We start from the raw sequence: 24,205 nt of genomic DNA on the forward strand, positions 1-24,205 counted from the left end.
ACAATGGCAAAACTATCCGCCCCTCCGTCCTTTTCAGTGGTTGGCGGAGAGGAGGGCTGTGGCCGCAGGGGTGACCAGGATCGGGGACGTGCTGGGTGGCGGAGGACTGGGCTGGATGCTCCCGCAGGAGTTGGCGCGACGCGCGTCTGTGAGTGTCCAGGTCGCAGCCGATGCCATCCAAGACCTGAGAACGGTCGTGCTCGGACCCGACGTTATTTTGGGTCTTGAGGTGGCCCAGGTGCGCGGTGGTCTTCCGTCTGAGCGTTCCCCTGTTCGGACGGAATTCCACATTGGCCCCAAGCCCCGAACCCTCCCTCGGGTGCTGGTGCCCCGCAATATGAGCCGCCTCGGGGACATGCCCTCTGTGCCTTTTGGCACAGCAAAGAGGGGCTTTTTGTATGGACTGCTGCTGCACACCTTCCATTTTCTCGCCCTTGTCCGTCGACCGGACACGCCCTGGTGTGCCTTGTTGCCGTCCGGCGGCGGAGGCCCTCGATGGGAGGCCCTCTACGGAGGTGTCCTCCCCCTTTCTATCGGGGACCTGGGTTGGAGGGTGTTGCATGCGGCAGTCCCTTATAATAAGAGGATGCATAGGTTCACGGACTCTCAGGACACATGCCCTTTTTGCGGTCTTGTGGAGTCCGTGGACCATGTATACATAGGGTGTTGTAGGCTGCACTCCCTTTTTAGTTATTTGAAAAACCTTTTATTGATGTTTTGTTTGCACTTCAGCCCCACGCTCCTGATCTATGGGCACCCGGTGCGGAAGGGGGTCGGGAAGGAGGAGGACCTCCTCGTGAACCTGCTCCTGGGCCTGGCCAAGTTGGCCATTAACAGGTCCAGGCAGCGGGCGATCGACGGGGGAGTCCCGCCTGATTGTTTGTCCCTCTTCCGCGGCTACGTTCGCTGCCGGATGTCCCTGGAGAAGGAGCACGCGGTGTCTGCTGGCACTCTCGAGGCCTTCCGTGCTCGGTGGGCACCGCGGGGACTGGGGTGTTTTGTTGACCCCTTTAATCACATTTTGATTTAAAGTTTGTAAGTTTCCTTTAAACTTTGTTCTTGGTTTTACAGCTGACCTGAATTAGGGGCTGTGCCTGATTTATCCCAATTTTGTTGATTTGGTTTTCATTTAAAAGATTATCAAGAGTTCAAATCTCACAATGGCAAACTATGAAACAATATAACTTCATCTGAAACAGATGGAAACAGGTTTACTCAAAAAGAGTATCAAGAGTTCAAATCTCACAATGGCAAACTATGGAACAATGTGACTTCATCTGAAACAGATGGAAACAGGTTTGTACTTGAAAGAGTATCAAGAGTTCAAATCTCACAATGGCAAACTATGAAACAATGTAACTTCATCTGAAATAGATGGAAACAGGTTTACTCAAAAAAAAGAGTATCAAGAGTTCAAATCTCACAATGGCAAACTATGAAGCAATGTAGCTTTATCTGAAACAGATGGAAACGAGTTTGTACTCGAAAGAGTTACAACCACCAAGTGTTAGGGGCTTGGCTTAAATAGCCAAGTGGTTATGGTACTGGGTTTGTAACACCAAGATCAAGAGTTCAAATCTCACAATGGCAAACTATGAAACAATGTAACTTCATCTGAAACAGATGGAAACAGGTTTACTCAAAAGAGTATCAAGCGTTCAAATCTCACAATGATAAACTATGAAACAATGTAACTTCATCTGAAAAAGCTTGGCCTAAATAGCCAAGTGGTTATGGTACTGGGTTTGTAACCCCAAGATCAAGAGTTCAAATCTCACAATGGCAAAACTATGAAACAATGTAACTTCATGTGAAACAGATGGAAACGGGTTTGTACTCGAAAGAGTTATCAAGAGTTTAAATCTCACAATGGCAAACTATGAAACAATGTAACTTCATCTGAAACAGATGGAAATGTGTTTGTACTCGAAAGAGTTACTTGCAGGTAGCCCCTCCAGATCTGGCAAACCAGTGCTCATGCACAACCGGAGCTCCCACAACTACCTCACCACCCTCCCTAACCACCAACCCTTTAGCCCTGACGACATATTTCTTCCGTCAGGTGCACGGCCTGAATTATGACGTGCAGCTCCTGTTTATAGAACAGTTGGGCCTCAGTGGCTCCTTGCAGGCGTTGCCCGTCTTTTACCAAGACCTGATCAAAGTCTGGAAAGTGGTCGCCTCGTGACGCAGCTCTCCCCCGTCAGGAGTAGCGGCTATCGTCAGAGAGCCGCTGCTCAGGAATCCGCCCCTCCGTCCTTTTCAGTGGTTGGCGGAGAGGAGGGCTGTGGCCGCAGGTGTGACCAGGATCGGGGACGTGCTGGGTGGCGGAGGACTGGGCTGGATGCTCCCGCAGGAGTTGGCGCGACGCGCGTCTGTGAGTGTCCAGGTCGCAGCCGATGCCATCCACGACCTGAGAACGGTTGTGCTCAGACCCGACGTTATTTTGGGTCTTGAGGTGGCCCAGGTGCGCGGTGGTCTTCCCTCTGAACGTTCCCCTGTTCGGACAGAATTCCACATTGGCCCCAAGCCCCGAACCCTCCCTCGGGTGCTGGTGCCCCGCAATATGAGCCGCCTCGGGGACATGCCCTCCGTGCCTTTTGGCACGGCAAAGAGGGGCTTTTTGTATGGACTGCTGCTGCACACCTTCCATTTTCTCGCCCTTGTCCGTCGACCGGACACACCCTGGCATGCCTTGTTGCCGTCCGGCGGCGGAGGCCCCCGATGGGAGGCCCTCTACGGAGGTGTCCTCCCCCTTTCTATTGGGGACCTGGGTTGGAGGGTGTTGCATGCAGCAGTCCCCTATAATAAGAGGATGCATAGGTTCACGGACTCTCAGGACACGTGCCCTTTTTGCAGTCTTGTGGAGTCCGTGGACCATATATACATAGGGTGTTGTAGGCTGCACTCCCTTTTTAGTTATTTGAAAAACCTTTTATTGATGTTTTGTTTGCACTTCAGCCCCACGCTCCTGATCTATGGGCACCCGGTGCGGAAGGGCGTCGGGAAGGAGGAGGACCTCCTCGTGAACCTGCTCCTGGGCCTGGCCAAGTTGGCCATTAACAGGTCCAGGCAGCGGGCGATCGACGGGGGAGTCCCGCCCGATTGTTTGTCCCTCTTCCGCGGCTATGTTCGCTGCCGGATGTCCCTGGAGAGGGAGCACGCGGTGTCTGCTGGCACTCTCGAGGCCTTCCGTGCTCGGTGGGCACTGCGGGGACTGGGGTGTTTTGTTGACCCCTTTAATCACATTTTGATTTAAAGTTTGTAAGGTTCCTTTAAACTTTTGTCCTTGGTTTTACAGCTGACCTGAATTAGGGGCTGTGCCTGATTTATCCCAATTTTGTTGATTTGGTTTTCATTTAAAAGATTATCAAGAATTCAAATCTCACAATGGCAAACTATGAAACAATATAAACCCAATTGGGGCCATTGTAAGATTGGCTTCCCAAAACCTTTTGTCCCTCTTGTGGGAAATCATGAGTATCAGAAGGAACTAACTGAAAATGGGCCATGGGCCAATATGCCTCATGACCTCTAAACTTTGCAGCTGGCAGTTTACAATTTTGATGGCCCCTTGTTTGGTACTATATGTCTTGTTTAGCTTGCTTTACTTTGCAAGCCAGTGCATTATGGGATTGCAGAATCCATCTGTTAGTTCTGTTGTTGAAGTAAATTAAAACTGAAGCTGCAAGGTTCAATCATCCCCACATTCATGTGGGTATTGATTAATCTTTGAAAAGTTATCGGCAGTACCAGTATTAAAGTGCAATAAATTGGCGATGAGGATGGAATCCGGACCCACGTGTTCAAAGTAGATGTCTTTCTTGGCAGCGTCTACATGGCTGGCTGGTAGGGGCAGCCTTTAAAGACCATCTGCCTTGCCATGCAAAGCAAGTTTTTGATATTTAATCTCATATACATGTGAGCACTCAACATCAATGCCCAATGCTGCATCCTACTTGCAGCTAAAGAAGGGATGCTTCTGTGTGGTCCGAATATTGAGGTGAGTGTTTGATAATCAGTCAGCAGCATGAATTTCCATCCAAACAGGTACTGGTGAAATTTCCGAATTCTGAAAATGATTCCCAGTGCTCCATGTTCACTTTGAGTGTATTGGCTCTCTGCTTTGCTTATAATCTGTGAAGCAAATGTTATGGGCCTCTCCACACCAGAGGGTGTTATGTGCAAACCAACTCCATAAGGCGATGCATCATATGCAAGTTGTAGAGGTAAGGAGGGGTGAAAGTGTGTCAGTATCTAGGAATCTGTCAGCACTGCTTTAGCCTTTTTGAAAGCAGCATCACAGGCTTCTGTCCATTTCCAGGCTTTGTTCTGACACAGAAGCTCATGCAGGGGTTTCAGCAGGATTGCCATCTGTGAAATAAATAATTCGCAGCCCTAAGAATGAGCAAAGCTGGCTGATATTCTGAGGAGCTGAAGCATCCTCAATAGCCTTGAACTTGGAGGGTGCTTTATGAAGCCCAGCAGCATCAATGACATGACCCAAATATTCCACAGAGGGCTGAAAAAACTCAGTCTTTGCAAACCCATAGGCCATACTTCTCTAGCCTTTGTAGGGCGGCATCTAAATTCTTGAGGTGATCCTCATCAGTCTTGTCCATTACCAAGATGTCATCAAGGTAGCACTGAACTCCAGGCAAGCCACTCAGGATCTGGTCCAGGGCCCTCTGAAACAAGGCTGGAGGTGATGTTATTCCAAAAGGCAAACAGCAATATCTGTACAGTCCCTCAAGTATTGTGATGGTAAGATATTTTTGAGACTTCTCATCAACGTGCATTTGTAAGTAGGCCTGGTATAGATCTATTTTGCTAAATTTCTGTCCATCAGCCAGGCCAGCAAAAAGGTCCTCAATATGGGGAAGTGGATATTGTTCAGCACACAACACAGGGTTAACAGTAACAAATCTCCACAGATGCGTCTGGAGCCATCTTTCTTGAGCACTGGACCAATGGATGTTGCCCATTCGCAGTGGGAGACCAGGTAGCAAGACTCATATCTTGACCAGATGCTCCAGGTCAGCTTTGACTTATGTTCGCACTGGCATAAGGCACCATTCTGGCCTTCAGAAATTTTGGTTGAGAGTCAGCTTTGATATTTAATTTTATGGTAATTCCCTTCATGCTTCCCAAATCTCTTTCAAAAACAATAGCATGTTTTTTAATAACAGCTGTCAAACCAGTTTCTTCTTTTTCAATGCTGTGTACTGCTGCCCAGTTTAACCGGGTCTTCTCAAGCTATAACCGCCTTTCACCACAAACAGTGATAGCATACTGTCCATTTAGTTCCACTCTAACTTCCGTTCTGCCCATCATGGGTACAGATTCCCCTGTATATGTTTTCAGAACAATTTTTGCAGGTGTCAAGGAAAGATGTTTAAGCTTCTCATTATACACAGCATCTGGGACCAGAGAAACTCCTGCCCCTGTATCCAGTTCCATACGTTTTGGTTGGTCCTCCATGAGTGATGTTACCCAGTAACCCTGTGAACCACCTGCCACTCACAAGATGTGGAGGGGCACTTCTTTTTTGTGTATCCTTTGATTTACACAACAGCCGCAACTTGCATTCATTTTATGACAGTATCATGGGGGAGAGATGTTACATTTTAGTACTGGTACTGCTGATAAATTTTCAAAGATTAATCAGTACACACGTAGGCGCGGAGGTGATTGAACATTGCAGCTTCAAAAAAGAACGCCCACGCTCACTGGGCACCCACCTAAACCAGAAAAGCATGGGAAAATCAAAGACAGAAAGCTGACAGCTGCAGAGAAAGCCTGAAGCAAAAGAGTTACCGCTCTTAAAACAGCAGCACATTTAAGGCAGAAAATGACTACCCTTACCAGACCTATAGGACATTTTGATGAGACTGTTGAACAGTGGAGCTCCTACACCGATTGCTTTGAGTTTTTTGTCCTTGCAAATAAAATTGAAAATAATAGAAAGGTGGCAACTTTCTTAAGTGTGATGGGAGCTAAAACCCTTGGCTTATTAAGAAGCTTGGTGCAGCCTGACAAACCTGGTAGAAAATCATATGAGGACATTGTAAAAGTCCTGGAGATGCATTTTTCCCCTAAGCTACTTGTCATAGCAGAAAGCTTTAGATTTCACAAAAAAAAACCAAGAGGGGAAAACAATTGTGCAGTATATTGCAGTACTTAAGAAGCCCATTGAACATTGTAAATTCAATGAAGTACTGAACGATACCCTCTGTGACAGGTTGGTCTGTGGCCTTTGTAGTGAAGCAATCCAAAAACACCTCCTGACAGAGACTAGCCTCACTTTTCAGAAAGCCATAGAGATTGCAAGTTCCCCTAAGTTGGCTGCAAAAGAAGCACAGCAGCTGAGTGCATCAACTCGAGTGCATAACATGACAGCTGAGCATGTACTCAAGACAGCAAGCAGCCAAGAATGTTACCATTGTGGAAAGCCCGGTCACCATCCATCTGAATTTTGTTGCAGAAACCTTGAATGCCATCAGTGTGGCAAGAAGGGACACATTGAGCGTGCCTGTAAAAACAAAAAAGTACCAGTGAACCGGAAAAGCAAACCGGAGGAAAAGAAATCTGCAGTCTGGTGTAACAAGAAGAAAAATCTGCATGTTGTAGGAATGGGAGGATCAGAGGGACACTGAGTCCAAAAAAGAAGTGCCCCTCCACATCTTGTGACTGGCAGGTGATTCACAGGGCTACTGGGTAACACCGCTGATGGAGGACCAAGCAATACGTATAGAACTGGATACAGGGGCAACAGTTTCTCTGGTCCCAGATGCTGTGTATAATGAGAAGTTTAAACATCTTCCCTTGACGCCTGCAAAAATTGTTCTGAAAACATATACAGGGAAATCTGTACCTATGATGGGCAGACGGAAGTTAAAGTGGAACTAAATGGACAGTAAGCTATCACTGGCAGTGCCCTGACTGAGACTTCTCTCCCCTGGCAAAACTCAGTCAGACCCTGTGTCAAAGCTTTGCCATGCCTGCGTCACTTGGTGGAGGTTGGGGTAGGGAGGGGTGGGAGGGGTGGGAAAGGCGGGTGGGGGGGGCACAATGGCTGGATCCCATACCAGTGCTCCAGGATGCTGTAAGACATAAAATGGGATAAAAGTGACCCATTGGCTCCACAATGACTCCCTAGTTAGCAACTGAAAGGCGACCATTGCAGGCTTATATGTTCAATTACATTTCTATTCACTGTTTCCACAGACACAAGCAGGAGTGACTCATGGATACAGCAGACAACATTGCCTTCATCCTGGAAATCAGGCAACTAAGAAGAAGAAGAAGGTCCCATCGCTGCCAGGCTGAGCTAAAGGAGGAGCTTCACCCTGATGAACAATGGCCAGTGGGACCCTCTCAAGAGCCAGAACTGAGGCTGATGGAGCCATTGCATGAAGGCGTCTGGCAAGACCAAGGGTGTATAGATAGCACCTCTCAAAGCTCCAGATGAGCAAGAGACAGTGCCATAGACTCCTTTGCATGTCTAGGGATGTGGGGTCTCACATCTGCCACATTCCCTGGGAGGAGTTGACACCACAGGAACTGGGAGGCCACCCATCACCAATGGTTCTAAAAGTGACAGCCATTCTGAACTTCTTCGTAAGGGGCTCATCCCAGGGCTCCACTGTGGCTTTTCTCAAGCATCTGTTCACAAATGCATTTGAGAGGTTATGGATGCCCTATTTAGCAAGGCTCACAATTACGTCCAGTTCTGCTTAGATGAAGTCAGCCCAGCTGCCAGAGCAGTGGGATTTTAAGTGACCTCGACATTCCCATAGGTGCAGGGTGCAATCGACTGCACACATGTGGCTCTAAGAGCTCCCTGGGAACAGTACTACAATTCGTCAACAGGAAAGAGTTTTACTGTCTCAATGTGCAGCTTGCAACCACATGAGCAGATAATGCAGGTATGTATCAGATACCCTGTAAGCTCTCACGACTTGTACATCTTGAGCCACTTGCTGGAGCCATAGATCTTTGAGGGCCCTCAGCGTATCAAGGGTTGGCTCCTCAGTGACAAAGGCTACCTGCAAAAGGCATGGTTGATGATGCCTGTTCATCAGCCACAAAGTGCCTCAGAGGAGAGGTATAACACTGCTCATTCTGCAACACACCTATTGATTGAGCAGACCATTAGCATCTTGAAGATGCGCTTATAATGTCTGGACAGGTCAGACAGTGCTCTCCTGCATCATCATGGCTTGGCGCTCCAAAGAGGGGATGTCTTGTCAGAACGAGCAATGGAGGAGCTGCAAGTCTTCTCTAATGATGAGGGTGTCCAAAGGGTTGAGCTCAATCAGGGCAAGGAAGCTGAGGCTCCAGAGGAAGAGGCCATAGCATGGACCAGTCAAGGCAGGCATGCACTTGGCATGCTTATAGCCACCAAGTTCCAGATGGATGATGACAACTGGCTCATACGAGCCTCTTTCACCACTGCCCTCCATGCTGGGGCCCCTTACTACCTTGGTTGCGATTCGAATCAGGTCAATGCAGCACATCCATCTCTGAATGAAGAGTGACAATCTTCTGTCACAATGTCCTCATCCTTGGAAGGTATAGCAGCCCCAGGAGATGTGGCCTTTCTGTTACAGGTTAAAAACATGCAATATGGCATTTTGTGTGCAGTGTTGAGATGGTGCAGCCTCTTTAAGCATCTCGCCAACATCCCACTGCCTACAGCAGTTTTCAAGAGGCAGGAGAAGCACTGCAATCCTAAGTGCTCTCATGGCAGTATGCCTGCAGTCTGGCAATACTTCTCAAGGAGGACAATCATCACTCAGTGATTCTCACCTTCATGTGTCAGGTTGATTCTGAATCCACACTGCTTTTTGTTCACACAGGCAATTGCTCAGACCTCTTCACCGTACTCAGTGCCCAGCATTAGATATTTCTAAAGAGCGCTGTCATCTGTAACTCTCAGTGGTGGATGAGAGGCTGCATTTCAGCTTACCTTTCTGAGATGGTCAATGTGTTGAGGCACTAGCCAGACCTTCTGGTTCAGCGCTGCATCCTCTCAAGTTCAAGTCAGACATCTGGGGCCTCTGCAGACAACTCCTAGGTTGCACAGTTTTAACCATCCAGCAGGAATCGCAAGGCTCAACATCTGTCAACGAGGTTCATAGCTCTAAATCATGGAGGTTGGAAGGTGGGAACTAATGCTGGGGTGATTTTCAGATGTACACATGGACATGAAATAGCGCAGCAGGCAGTAAGGAGCGCATAAGAAATCCCAGCTTGGGTCCATATGTGAAGTTCATTCAAGGCTTATGGAAAGTACATGGAGGCCAATGAAAGATTCGCTGAATCCATGCACCTCCCCATTCAATCCTGTAAGATCCACACTGAGCACCCAACTATCTAGAAACATTGGGGGACTAAAGCAGCCTACAGGTTGTAAACCCGTGAGGCAACATAATATGAACCTCTGAAGCAGGTCTCAGATATGCCTTGGCCAACCATAATTTTCTTAGAGGCAGAGGCTTCATTCATTTTGATACTGTGCAGAGAACTGTCAGGTACTGTCGTGAGATGGTTCTAGACACCTTAGAGTGGAGGCAGACGATGAGACATCTGGGAGGAGGGGGAAGCATCTGTGACACTTGATGGACCACGAAGCGCTTCTTCAGATAGAAGAGGCATATACAACATGAGAAGTGGAATGAGTCAAAATCTATTTACATTTGTTCAAATTCTACACAGATTGTGGATGTCCAAGGTACCTTTGAGTTCTTAGTATTTCTTCATTTTTCTTACCTATGTCTAGCTGTGTCCCCAACATCCACAGCAGAGATGGAGGCAGCCTGCTGACTGCTACGCCCTGTTGTATGTGGTGACCTTGGCAGGCATTCTCTGAAGGGCCAAGGCCTGGAGAGAGGCCGAGTTTCCCTGTCTACCTCTCACTTAGCTACTGATGGATCCCACCTATGGCAATGGAGTGCAGATCCTGGCAATATTAGGCATAATGTCCTGGACAAAAGTCTTCATGGCGGTCGCCATCCTACCATGCTGACCTCGGTGCGCTGACATGTCGGCACAATGACATCAGGCTGAACGCGGGGAGACTCCTCCATCATCAGTTGCAATCTGGTGACAGCATCTGACAACCCTGTCTGATGTTCTCGTGTCTGTCTTTGCAGCTCCAACATCTGTGTGAGAGCCGAATCCAGAAGCTCGTCATCTGACTCGGACTCTGCAGGAACCTGGCCTCCAGCAGTCTGATGACCTTGGATATCCCTGCCTCCGCTTGCTGTGGTCCCAAATCTGTGCTGTGCTCACCAGATTGTGATTCCGAGCCTGCTCTAGAACTAGGTCTCACTGAGGTATGTGGCTCTGTGCTGGTGGAGGGTGCGGGTGAATGCTGTGATGGCTCTACATCTAATGGGTCCTCAGGATCCTCATCCAAGGTGGTGTGGGGGCTGGGGCTGATGGGCTGGCTGCCAGTGGGCCTCTTCGTTTTGATGCTGGTGCCTGTCAAAAAGAAAAGAGATAATTAGTGATTGGCTGCATAGTCAACAACATTACAAAGCACTTACAGTTTCATTGGGTGACCAATGATCTGTTAATGGGTCCTCACGGCTAGGAAATGCCAATCTTACCCTCAGTGCACCCTCTGCACCGGCCAGCTCTGTCACACGTTCTACAAAGTTCAGGCACCCCATCCCCCAAACTCCGGTCTGGGATCTCTCTCTTTAATTGTGGGCGATCTTGTCCTGCATAAAAACAAATGGACAGACCGTAAGCAGGACGGATGCCAAAGCAGATGATAAGGATGCCTGACTTCTGTGTGTGCTGAGTGATCCTGCATAAGGGCTGAGGATGCGAGCTGCACAGATGTGGGAAGAGATGAAGATGCCAAAGTATGTGTAGGAGAGTCAGTGGTGATATCCCTTGTGCTAATAGTGTATGAGATCTCTGTGGACTGTACCCCTGTGAATGCATGATGGGCTTGTGAGAGCGTGAAAAGAGAAAGTTGCAGATGCAAACATTCATCCTCTTCCTGCACTGGATGGCAGTCCTCCTCTGAGGAGCATTGGCACTAACCATCCTGGTGATCTGCTCCCAAGCTAGCATGGAAAGGTTGGTGGACCTCCTTCTGCCATCATGGGGGTAAAGAATGTCTCAATGTTCCTCAACTGCATCGTGAAGTGTCCTCAGCACATTGTCGCTGAACTTGCGGGCAGTAGGCTTCTTACCTTTCAGGGCCATCACTCACCACGACCAGTCTCAGGATGCAGAGTGAATGATATGCATGGCAGCAGTTTAAATATGGTGCCCGGAAAGATGGTCCAATGAGGTCACAGCAGGGCGGACGAATCCCAGCCCACCCCGCCATGAGATATGAGGTGCTCCACGTTCACACATATATAATGAGCTGAAAAGCAGATGATCTGGCGTGCAAACTCGCCACACCAGCCAGCAGGAAATGTGTAGCTTTTCACGCCCGCCATCGCACTTAGTCTTCGGAGTGGAAAATTCCAACCAACTCGTGGAATTTTCTGTGCCCACTGACAGCAAGCGTGATGGGTGGTGGGCGTGGACAATATGGCGCAATCTGGTTCACAACGGCGGAAAGGCAGGTCGCGATCATCTGATCAGCCCACCAACGGCGGGCCACATTTCCTGCCAACGGTCAGCAGGGAGCTCATTGTAATACATCAGCATCTCATTAAAAGGCCATCCCGCCAGGCTCTGCCTTCACAACAGCACACAGCGACATGCACTTGGCAGCCTTCACCTTGGGGGAACTGAGGTGAGTGAACAGCATCATTTTCCACAGCTCAACAGGGTCACCTGTTGCTTTGCAGGCTTCAGGGGCACCATGGAGCCTGGGTGAAGTGCCGCACTGCCTCGGAGGTGACTGTTTTCAGAGTGGTGTTCGGGGGCAACTGCTGCCTAGCGCCAGAGGCAACTGTATTCGGATGGGGGGCGCGGGGTGGTGTCCGGGGGCAACTGCTGCCTGGCCCTGGAGGTGACCGTACTCGGGGTGGGGGTGTCCGGGGACAAATGCTGCCCTGGTGTTGGATCCCACGCACAAGCAATCGAGGTAGGAGGCAGGGTAGGTGAGGGAAGTGGCCATGCAGTAGGGACACCTGTATAAAAACTGTCCATCCCTCTGCAACTGAGACAGTTCAAAGTGATAAGATTGGGGTCGGGCTCCCAGCCGGCGTGCCCACGCAAGCAATGCAGAGGCACCAATGTGTCACCAAGTCCTCCAGACCTTACCCCCCACACCCCCACACAGTCTGCGAGTCTGCGAGCACTTTACTGGACCGTGCAGCTGTTGCACTACACAAGTCGCACAATCCCATCACCAACGCTTGCCATATAGCGGTCACTGCTGGAGGCGCTCAAAGCCCCTTACAATCTCAGCATCCCAGTTTCAACCAGTGTCCCTCGTCACAGATTGACAGGGCAGCTATGCAGTACACTCATCTGTGGCCATCTGAGGGGTGGCCAGCACTTCCCGGGAAGTGTTAAGGGGAGGTCACACAGGGCCAGGATAGGATGCTAAGTACACCCATGCTAACCATATCTCTCTCTGTCTTTCATGCTGCAGGAGGACCACATCAGGATCATGGATCGAAGTGACCTAGCTATATGCCAGAGAGCAAAGAAGATGGAGGAGAGAGCGACTGAGGCTCCTAGCCGTGCTAAGGCAGGAGCAGCAACCTCAGGAAGAAGGGGCTGCTGGGCTCCCACCTCCACTGCCAGTGACTGTGAAAGTGATTGTGGCACTCAATTTCTATGCTAGTGGCTCCTTTTCGGGCTTCACAGATGACCTCTGTGGGATCTTACAAGCCACCACCCACAGATGCATCCATGAGGTCATGGATGCCATCTTCTTGAGGGCACACAACTTTGTGCATTTCGCCCAGCACCGGGACAGCCAGGATGCAAGGGCATTTGGATCTCGGGATTCCCACAGATGCAGGTTGCACTTAGCTCTCTGTCGCTATACACGGTGGACTACATCAACCGCAAGGGCTTCCACTCACTGAACATGCAGCTGGTATGCGGCCACCAGAAAGACATCCTGCAGGTGTGCACTTGGTTTCCAGGGGTGTGCACAACGCCTCCATCCTCAGTCACTTGCAGATCCCTGCAGTGTTCCAGGGCCCACAGAGGCTGCAGAGATGACTCCTTGGGGACAAGGGCTACCCGCATATTCCATGGCTGATGACACCCATGCGGTAGCCTCAGAATGCAGCAGAGTGACGGTATAATGAAGTTCATGCTACAACTTGCAATTTGGTGGAACAGTCCGTCGGGATGCTGAAGATGTGGTTCCAGTGCCTGGACCGGTCTGCCAGTGCCCTGCAATATGGTCCACAGAGGGTGTCACACTTCATCGTCATCTGCTGCGCCCTTTACAACCTGGTGCTCCAACAAAGAGATGAGTTGGCTAGAGAGGAGGGAACTGGAGGTCTCCATGGATAAGGAGGACGGTAGAGGGGATGAGGGTGAGGAGGTCATCGGTGGTGACGATGATGGGGATGAGGCTCTCGCACTGGTTAGATGAGGCAGGCGTGCTCAGGAGGCCCTCATAGCTGCTAGATTTGTGGAGGATGATGGCGACATGCAGGGAGGTGTTCCCACAGATCCCCACATTACAGTTGTGAATGCTTGACTCCAGTCTGGCTTATGGCAGCCAAAAGTCTCTGTAAGAATCCTCCTGTCATAGAGACGCAGTGGAGGCCCTAATAGTCGCTCAATCATAGGAGGATGATGACAACAAGCAATGAGGACACTCCATGAATCTTCATATAACGTCTGTGAATGTCAGACTCCTGTCTGGCCGAGGGCAGCTCGCTTGTGCTCCATGATCAGGGCCATCTCGTAGAGTCGCAGCCATGAAACTTTAGACGCATCCGATGCTGCGTCCACCTTCATCACCTGAGCCCTTCAGGAGCTGGTGCACAGCATCAATGGTCGCAGATGCTGGTGCGATGGGGGCCAGCCCCACTTTAAAGGTGCTGAGAGCACACAGACAGAATGCGAGAACTCTGTGGCACACGCCCACTACGTTCTAGCAGCAATGACCAGCACCGCCTAGGAGCAGGCATCAGTAATGTTTCCAGGGAGTGTGAGACCGGACCATCACTGTGGTCTGAAGGTTTCACAGAACACAGGGAAGAGGCCCTGGACTGAGACACCTGCCTTTTATCTTGTGCAGAAAGGTTTCACATCCGAATGACAAGAACACTGCTCATCAGAACAAGGAGCTACAGGCAGGGAGACATTCTTAGGAGTTTATTGACCAATAGTGAACAGTATGTACAAGTGACCAACACCTGTGCCCAGGCTGTGCAACTACGTTTCCTTAACTTCCCTAACCCTGCCGCTATGTCTTGGTGATCCCCAGACATCCACAGCGGAGGTGCAGACAGCCTGCTGACTGCAACATCCTGTCTGTGATGACTTTGGCAGGCATCCTCTGGAGGGCTGAGACTTGGGTTCCTGCTGTGTGGCAGTGGCACCCTCCTCAGCCTGTGAAGCTGGATCTGCAGAGTTCATAGGAAGAGGGAATTTGGATGGGCCAGACACTCCCGGAGTCACCTGGGTGGATCACCCTGGGGTGTGCACACGCTGATCCTCCTTCCTATAGGTGCCCGAGGGACCCAGGCTGACTGCATAAGGGGAAGGAATAGCTGGAGTGAGATCAAACTGCCCAGCACCCCTTTCGCGTAGACACTGTTGAAGGCCAACTATGGCATCAGCGATGGAGTTAAGCCCACGCAGCAGTGCAGGAGCAACATGCTGGACCAAGGTCTCCATGGCGGCCATCATCCTGCCAGAGTTGACCTTGGTGCATTGCAACGCCTGCGCTATCACCTCAGCCTGAAGGCAGATGGACTCCTCCATCGGAGTTGCTGAGGAGTGCAGCGGACATCCCTTCCTGACGTTTCCTAGCTTGCCTTTGCAGCTCCAGCAACTGTGACTTGACCGAGCCCAGCGGGTTGGCCTCTGACTCGGACTCAACAGGTTCTTGGTCTCCAGCAGCCCTCCGAATGCCAGGGACCTAGGAAGTCCCTGCCCTTGCCTGCTAAGGATCAGACTGTACACTGTGCTCACCAGTATGTGATCCTGTGCCTGTTCTAGAGCTAGGTCCCAAGGTCACCGAGGCGTGTGTCTCTGCACTGGTGGAGAGTGTGGATGAACGCTGTGACGGAACTTGTAGGGGGTGCATTCCAGTTTCCCTTCGGATGTCTCTTCTGAACTGGCTTGGAGGTCTTGGGTCATGGACTCCATCGGCCCTTGGAGTGATGGGCCTGCGGAAGCAAGGGGAGATAATTAATGCATGGCAGTGGCCTGTAGCATGGAACACATTACTCACAGCATGGTTGTCTGGATGTTGCACTGCTGGATCCTCACTTGATAGAACAGCGCCAACCTCATCGTCAGCACAGGAGCAGTCCCGATCATTGCCAGCCAGCTGGATGGCTCTGTTCTCAAAATCTGTAAGTACCTTGAACTCCAGTATTCCTCCACCGGTCTGCAACCTTTCCCTCCTGTTGTGTGCCAGTTTGTTCTGCATGGATAGAGATGGGGAGAGTGTATCAGGATGCCTGCCAGGCCAGATGATACATGTGCCTGGCCTGTGCAGGTGGTGAGTGGTCACATGGACGGGTTGAGGACAACGCATGTATTTGTGAGAGAGTGAATGGTGATGTCCGTTGAACTGACAGTGAGAGAAGGCCCTGTGGATGTGTGATAAGTTTGTGAGCATGTGTGTTGAGAGCGATGAAAAATGTGACTTACCCTGTTGGAACGGAGATCATTGATCCTCTTGCGGCAGTGGGTGGCTGTCCTGTTCTGAAGGGTGTTTGCGCTGACCAGCGCTGCCACTGCCTCCCAAGCTGGGTTGGTGACATTGCTGCTTATCCTGCGGCCAGAGTGGAGGTACAGTACATTCTGGCGGGCCTCCAAGGCATGCAGCAGTCGCTCGAGGGACCCGTCATTGACGCAAGAGGGGCTGCAGTCCTTTTTCCTTTGCTGGCCACATCTCCCAGGCAGCGGTGGTGAGTTGGTAGCGATGAGCGCTGTGCTGCTGGCTGCCTTTTAAATATGGCGGCCAGCATAATGCAACAGCAGGGTGTTGGTGGAAGGACAAATGAGAGCCCGCCCACCATGGAAACGTCATGTTTCCCGGGAATGCATAAATAATGAGTGGGTTTGGGACAATACGGCGCAAAAACCCGCCATCGCCATCGGCTAGTAGGACACCACTTTGCCTGCCCGCTACCGCACTTAGTGCAAGTCTGGGAAAATTCCACCCAAGTGTGGATGAAGTCAAACAGTTAGAGGCTTTTGCTACTATCAGCATCAAATGCCGGAAGAAAAGCAGCAAACACATGCTTACAGCCAAAGTCGACACAGGAGTGAATGTGAACATCTTACATGTTAGAATCTTGAAAGATATATATCTGGACCATTGGCAGTCAATGAAACAACCTACGACAGCCAAACTATGTGTGTACATTCGTTGCATAGGTACACTGACATTGAAATGCAGCTACGCCAAGTCTGCATGGAAACTGCAAGTATTTTATGTGGTGGACAGGAGCAGATCAGCAATAGCAGGTTACTGGCGTGTACGAAATTCAACTTTGTGACCATACACGAGATCACCAACATTGCGGCAGAAGAGGCCAAGAATAATTGCTCTGAGTCAGTCCATAACCTACAGCAAATATACCTAGACAGATTCAACACTATAAGAAACTTCAGAGGTGATGCTGTACTGCAACTCCTTTGATCAACCCTCTTAGAAACTGCAGTGTGCACTTACAGGAGAAGTTTAAGAACGTGTTTGATGGCATACAGCGAATAAGGCACCTGGCAAAGGATCTGTGTATTGGTCAGGGATCAACAACGATATCAAAAAGGTAGAAAGGATGTGTGAAACATGCCAGAGTCGCCAACCACATCAACACAAAGAACCTCTACATCCTTATGCGATTCCATAATACTCTTGGTCTAATTATGCAACAGATTTATTCACTATCCATGGCACCGACTTTCTCCTATAGTCACCGATTACTTTTCCAAGTTACCAATCATCAGATAATTGAAGGATACCTCAAGTGCATCCATGGCAGACACAATGAGTGCAATATTCAGTTTGCTCAGCATGCCTGAAGAGATCATATCAGACAACAGGCCATAATATACTGGCTGACCTTTTAGGGACGTGTGCTAAATGGGGCATAAACCATGCGACAGCCTCGCCACGCCATTCCAGATCCAATAGTCTTGACGAGCAAAAAGCTTTCACAGTTAAGACATTAATCATGAAGTGCAGGGAAACAATTATGATCTCCGCATTGCTATGTTACACTTAAGAGCAATGCCTTTAGACATAGGCTTACTGTCATCAGCAGAAATCATGTTCAGAAGGCAGATTAGGACAACCTGCCAAGCCATCACCTGTCCCAGTTCTCAGAAATACAGGTGAAACTTTTCGTGAAAGAAGAAAAAATGAAGACAGCACACAACCGACATGCAGGTACAGAACTGCCTAGTCTGCACCTAAGACTAAAGGTTCGGGTCATACATCCTCCCTAGGGAACCTGGTCACCTGCAGAAGTATCCAAAGTGTGCAGTGAGCCTAGATCCTATGAGATAACAACACCAAATGAGGCAAAGTTAAGGAGAAACAGAAGCCAGCTAAGGGAATTGTACACAACTGCATAGTCCTCCAAATGCATTTAAAACACGTCCAAAGATAAACTCAAAAAGTGAAGTTGTGGAAGACCACCATGAAAACAATCAACATTGCAATAATACACAGGGTGCCAATGCACCTACAAGTCAAGTACTAAGTCTAGCTCTCAGGAAGGTCATACCCTCACAAAATCTGGGAGGATTAGCAAATCACTCATACATTATATTGACACTTGAACTCTTAAATTCATATGCTCTTAAAAAGAGACTATCTTTTGTGTAAATAGTTTTCACAACCAACCCACTGTGCATGTATTTTTACTCATAACATATGTAATATTATCTTGGAAAAAGAGGGGATTTTCTGATATCACTTTAAGGGAAGTTGAAAATGAGCAAGTAGCCAGGATGTAGAGCAGCTAGTAGTGTGTAGGAATTGCAGCTGTGCTGTCCTTGTGAGTAATAGTTGCTGAATCCATAAAATAGATCTGTCTGCTGAGTCATCCTGTGCTGTATCATCAAATAAGCTGAACCAATGTATAGTTTACCAGTTTTGGTGTGAGATTGGTGAGTTTATGTAAAGTAGACATAGAAACACAGCAGGTGAGACTAATGAGCTGGGGGTGCTGGTTTGCCGGGGTGATGGTAGCGAGCAAGCTGGGGATGCAAGAATGTTTTGACACACCTACTGATTCAAAGAGCTGCACTCCTGAGAAGGCTTTACATCTGATAGGAGTGGTCCTAAATAATCAATGTAAATACTGTGCTAAGTGCTGGACAAACAGCCCAAGTTTATGCAATGACAATTCTGGTGGGACTATCTATGGGATCATTTGGAGCCCAGAAAGGATTTGAATATAGGTGGACTCCCCTGAACTTGCAATACTGTTGCAGCCCTCAATAATATTTGCCGCTATTGGGACTACACGGTCCTGTCCATTACCTTCGGCAGCACAGCAAAGCAGCAGTGAGGTAAGACTATCCAATTTTACGATTTGTTAATCTCAACCCACATTGTTTGGTGAGCACCCATTGAAAAGCCCTTCAACTAACTCAACAGAGAGCGCTTCCATGCCCTCAGTATTCAGATTGCATGGCAACATGCAGACGCCTATATGCCAACTTTAAATATGCTGGACAAATACAATGTGCTGGAAATCTGAAATAGAAACTTAAAATATTGGAAATGCTTAGCAGATCAGGCAGCGTCTGTGGGAAAACAAAGTTAATGTAGCAGGGTGATGATCTTTCATCAGAATTGGAAAAAGTTAAGAGATGTAGCCAGTTTTGAACAAGTACACAGGTTGGGGAGTGGTGGAGGGGTTGGCTGGGAGCGAGGATAGAATAATAGGAAAGGTCTGTGATAGGGTGAAAGGCTGGAGAGATTAAACAACAAAACGGAAGGTTTAAGGGGGTGGTCGTAGGACAAGTAAAGAAACAAAAAATGGATCTAGAAGAAGTGTAACTGGCAATAGCAGAATGATTACCAACAGCTGCAGAAGTTTGCTGTTCCCCCAGTAACCAAAGTTGTGTTAAAAGCCTTTGGACGTCCATTGTCCAGTGAGTGCTTGTGGTGATATTGCTGGATGACTTTATACATTTTGAATCTATTTGGACTGTTATCTTAAAGTGGGTATGTAGGTGGGAGTCTGGTTAAGTAGAAACTTAGAACTGTTATAACTGTGTAACTGTAATCTTGAGTGTGTTTAAGTTTGTTCTTCTTTTGTTAATAAATATTATAATTTAATCTTTAAAATCTCTAAAGGTGGTAGTGGACTCATTATTTCTGACTTCAGTGCACAAGCCTGCTCGTAATAAAAACAAATTGCAAAATTGTTGTGATAGCATGGTCAAGTTTTTCTTGTTGATTTGGTCAGCCTAGCAAATACCACCTGCCAAATCATAACAAAAATGAATTTCAAAAGGCATTTGATAAGGTGCCACATAAAGGTTATTGAACAAGATAAGAGCTTATGGTGTTGGGGTGATATATTAGCATGGATAGAGTCAGGATTAACATTTTCAGGTTGCCAAACTCAAACTAGTAGAATGCCACGGGGATTGGTGCTGCAGCACTCCACTAGTACCAACAGGAAGGAAATTAAGATACGAATGCCATATGGTCAGACATAAAGGAAAGTTGCAGATACAAAGGAGCGCTCAAAGCAGAGGAGCTGCAAGGTGAAGGCCCATATGCAGGCACAAAGAGAAAGCAGACAGATACAGAAAGGGGAACACACCAAATTCTTCTGTGGAAAAGAAGCAAATCACTCTCAGAAAGAGGTCAGTTTTTCTGTTTGCCAGAAAAGCAGACAGGAGCTCTTAGAGGTACCGTGTGAACTAAAAAGATGTAAAACTTAAAAAGCTCTGTGAATAACTCAGAGACACTACTCAGTGTTTTCTCAGAAGTGGCCAAACCATGAACTGGGTTTTACTCGTTGGTCGGTTCAAAAGGAACTGTGGAAAGCTACATCATCAAGGCTGTTGTGACTCAAGAGGGAGAGGATTCATAGAAATGTACCTTGTTGATGATCATCATACCTATGAAACACAAAGGTCAAAGCTCTTGTCGGATATGACTCTTGACCAACCCTGTGTAAATAAAAAAACAGCATATTGTGGAACTATGTAGCTACGTAGCACCAGGTTAGTGCAGGGAGCGATACGGGTGCTTGTGGCTACGTTTGACGTATCTTTGTTATACCGACTATTTAAAGTGAAATTTACCTTTTTTTATTTTTAATTTGCCTGTTAATGCATGTTTAATTAGTTTTGATGTGTGTTAAAGTAAAAGCTACAAGAAGTGGAATCTTGTTAGTAATATCTTCTTTGGAGGTCATTTAGTAAATTTGGTTATTTCGGTCTACAGTTCCCCCACGAGGGTCATACCACATTCTAGTGGTGTAATTCAGTCCTTTAACATTATCACCCCATCCCTATTTTTCCCCCTCGTTATCGCTATAAATGTTGGCCTAGAGATTCGATTGGATCAAAAAATGGAGGTGCAGAAAATGAGGCAGGTGCTGTACACAGCTGTTCGTGTCATCCCAGGAGCAAATAAAATTCATGTTGCAACCTGATTAAAAAGACTTAATAGATACCAGTGCTATTTATTGGCTGCATGCTTGTTTGGAGGGGTGGGAAATCGAAACGTCTGACAACACTAATGAACAGTCAGTATCTCTTAAAAGAAGTGGTTCATTCCGGCTATACGGCAACTTCCCAAGTTGAAGAGGATGACTTGAAAAGGTTCAGACAGAGTGCTAGGTTCTCTGATATCACATGAGAAGCTGGAGTCCAAATGATGGAATAGAGAAGAGATTTTGTTCCCCACAGTGAGATGGAAAGTACTTCAGGCAATACTTCCATCGCTAGTGGGAAGAAGGTGTAGAGGTGATCGATGTAAAGAGCTTAGCACCTAGGCTGCAATGCCAAAAGAAGTTCAATGACCTTATCAACAACAGCAACAACTTATATTTATATAGCATCTTTAACGCAATGAAACATCCCAAGGAACTTCACAGGAGGATTACAAAACAAAGTATGACACTAATCCACATAAGGTGATATTAAGTAAGATGGTCAAACGCTTGGTCAAAGAAGTGTTGTAAAGTAGAAAAGCAAGATAGAGAGGTGGAGAAATGTAAGGGAGGGAATTCCAAAGCTCGGAGCCAAGGTAACAGCCACCAATGGTGGAGTAATTATAATTAGGAATGCACAAGAGACCAGGATTAGAGGAGTGCCGATTTCTTAGACAGATGTGGGGTTGGGAGAGATTACAGAGATAGGGAGAGGCAAGGCTATGAAGGGATTTAAAATGAGGATGAGAATTTTAAAATCAAGACATCGTTTGGCCAGAAACCAATGTAGATCAGCAAGCACAGGATTGATAGAAACGGGACTTGCTACAAGTTAAGACTCGGGTAGCAGAGTTTTGAGTGATCTCAAGTTTACAAGGTAGAATGAGGAAGACCAGCCAGGAATGTGTTGGAATAGTCAAGTCTAGAGGTAATAAAGTCATGGATGAGGGCTTCAGAGCAGATTAGCCGAGGCAAAAGCGAAGTTCAGCAATGTGATGGGGGGTGGAAGCTGGCAATTTTAGTGATGACTTGAATATAAGCTTAGAAGCTGATCTCAGAATCATATGTGGCACCAATGTTGCGAACCGACTAGCTTAATCACAAAGTTGCCAAGAAACGGGATGGAGTCCATAACTAGGGAACAGTTCGGAGTGGGTCCAAAAACATAAGAACATAAGAAATAGGAGCAGGAGTAGACCACACAGCTCATCAAGCCTGCTCCACCATCCGATATGATCATGGCTGACCTTGGGCTTCAGCTCCATTTTCCCACCCACTCCCCATACTTTTTAATTCCCTGAGAGACCAAAAATCTGTTTATCTCAGCCTTAAATGTATTCAATGATGGGGCATTTACAATGCTCTGGGGTAGAGAATTCCAAAAATTCCCAACCCTTTGAGTGAAGAAATTTCTCTTCATCTCAGTCCTAAATGATCGGTCCCTTATCCTAAGACCGTGCCCCCATGTTTTAGATTCCCCGATCAATGGAAACAATCTCTCTGCGTCCACGCTATCAAGTCCCTTCAGAATTTTGTAGGTTAAGATGAGAATCACCTCTTGCTCTTCTAAACTTCAGAGAATATAAGTCCAATTTACTCAGCCTCTCATCATGGGACAACGCCCTCATCCTAGGGACCAATTTAGCGAACCTTCGCTTTACTGCCTCCAATTCAAGTATATACTTTCTTAAATGTGAAGACCAAAACTACACACAGTACTCCAGGTCAGTCTTGCCAAAACCCTATACAATTGTAGCAAGACTTCTTTGTTCTTGTACTACAATCCTTGGCAATAAAAGCCAACATGCCATTTGCCGTCCTTATTGCTTGCTGCACTTGCATGCTAACTTTCTGCGTTCCTTGTAAAAGCACACCCAAGTCTCTTTCAACATCAGCACTTACAACTTCCTTGAAACAATGATTTTGATTTTCCCAATACATAATCGGAAGAATTTTTTTACTTATACTTTCATGGGATGTGGGCGTCACTGGTAAGGCCAAGATTTGTTGCCCAAGCCTAATTACCCTTGGCTTACTGGGCCTTACAAAGGGCAGTTGAGGGTCAACCACATTGCCATGGGTCTGGAGTCACATGTAGGCCAAACCAGGTAAGGACAACAGATTCTCTTCCCTAAAGGGCATGAGTAAACCAGATGGGGTTTTACAATAATCTACGATAGTTTTGTGCAAATTTTCCTGCCTTGGTAAGATTTGAACCCATGTCCCCAGAGCATTAGCCTGGGTCTCTAGGTTACTAGTCCAGTGACGTTACCACTAACTAAACCACCATTTTCCCCCTGCTGGATGTCAGAGAAGCAGTCTGATAAATTTAGCAACAGTGGAAGAGTCAAGAGGGACAGGCGGTGGTGAGGTGTCATCAGCGTACATATGAAAATTAATGCCGTGGTTTCAGATAATATCACCAAGGAGCAGCATGTACATGAGAATAGGAGAGGGCCAAGGATAGATGCTGGGGCACCAGAGGTAGTGGTGCAAGAACTGGAAGAAAGGCCATTGCAAGTAATTCTCTGGCTACGATTACATAGATAAGAATAGAACCATGTGACAGTAGTCCCAACTAGATGATAATGGGGAGGCTTGGGAGGAGTATGGTGTGGTAAACCATGTCAAAGGCTGCAGGAAGGTTCAGAAGGATGAAGAAGCAAAGTTTATCTTTGTCATAGTCACATAGGGTGTCGTTATCAGAGCTGTCAAGATAAGAATACTGCTCTTTTACTCTCTTCTCACACTGCCATCATCTCCAGTCTCACTTCACTGTCCTTCCCTTCACTTTCTTACAATCATTGGACCACACTTCATTCCATTTCCTTCTCCTCATAGTCAGAGATCACCATTATTGTAATACTCGCAAATTACACACTGCATACCAACCTTGACAGGCACATTCTTCAAACACTTCAAAATACACTGCTCTCTTCCTTGTACGAGAAGGTAATGCACAACTTGAAACAAGAGGCTAGCACCCTCACCCCCATCCCATCCCCTCCCCTCGAAGAAAGAATGATGACAATCACAGGTCGGTTCCTACTTATTTGCCTTTTCCCTTCTGACATCTATCTCACCCTGTGCACGACAAACTGCAGTTGCTGTCACCAATCATTTCTTCATCTGTATACACTCACAATTAGGTTATGGCGGTGGAGCATCGAGCAAAATGCCAGTCACAGTCATTCAAGAGAGACAAAGCATCCTGTGGAGGTATTGTGCATCTTAGGCCGTAGCTGTTCCTCAAACTAACTGATGCCTCTAAAATGTTTAACTAAATTAATTATAACAATTTAATGATCTGTACTCTCAAACATAATTTTAGGCTTACTGTATTATGATTGAACACCTGCTGAGACTAAACTCAATATTGTACTCTCTAGAGTTTTCACACTCTACCGGACACTCATTGTTGAAGATTAATCTCTTGCTAT

General features: G+C 47.5%; 1 protein-coding gene across 1 annotated transcript in view; it reads right to left on the reverse strand.

Moving 5' to 3' along the window:
- Positions 1-24,205, reverse strand: part of LOC121289681 (protein CC2D2B-like) — a 365,202-nt gene that overhangs the window by 264,330 nt on the left and 76,667 nt on the right. The window contains exons 10-15 of the mRNA XM_041209305.1: positions 17,600-17,636; positions 17,076-17,156; positions 10,023-10,267; positions 8,261-8,525; positions 6,441-6,532; positions 4,548-4,868 (exon numbers count right to left, since the gene is read on the reverse strand). Coding sequence (XP_041065239.1) covers positions 4,548-4,868; positions 6,441-6,532; positions 8,261-8,525; positions 10,023-10,267; positions 17,076-17,156; positions 17,600-17,636 — 1,041 coding nt within the window. The remainder of the gene's footprint in view (positions 1-4,547; positions 4,869-6,440; positions 6,533-8,260; positions 8,526-10,022; positions 10,268-17,075; positions 17,157-17,599; positions 17,637-24,205) is intronic.

This window comes from Carcharodon carcharias, chromosome 17, assembly GCF_017639515.1.
Source record: "Carcharodon carcharias isolate sCarCar2 chromosome 17, sCarCar2.pri, whole genome shotgun sequence".
Lineage (NCBI taxonomy): Eukaryota > Metazoa > Chordata > Chondrichthyes > Lamniformes > Lamnidae > Carcharodon > Carcharodon carcharias.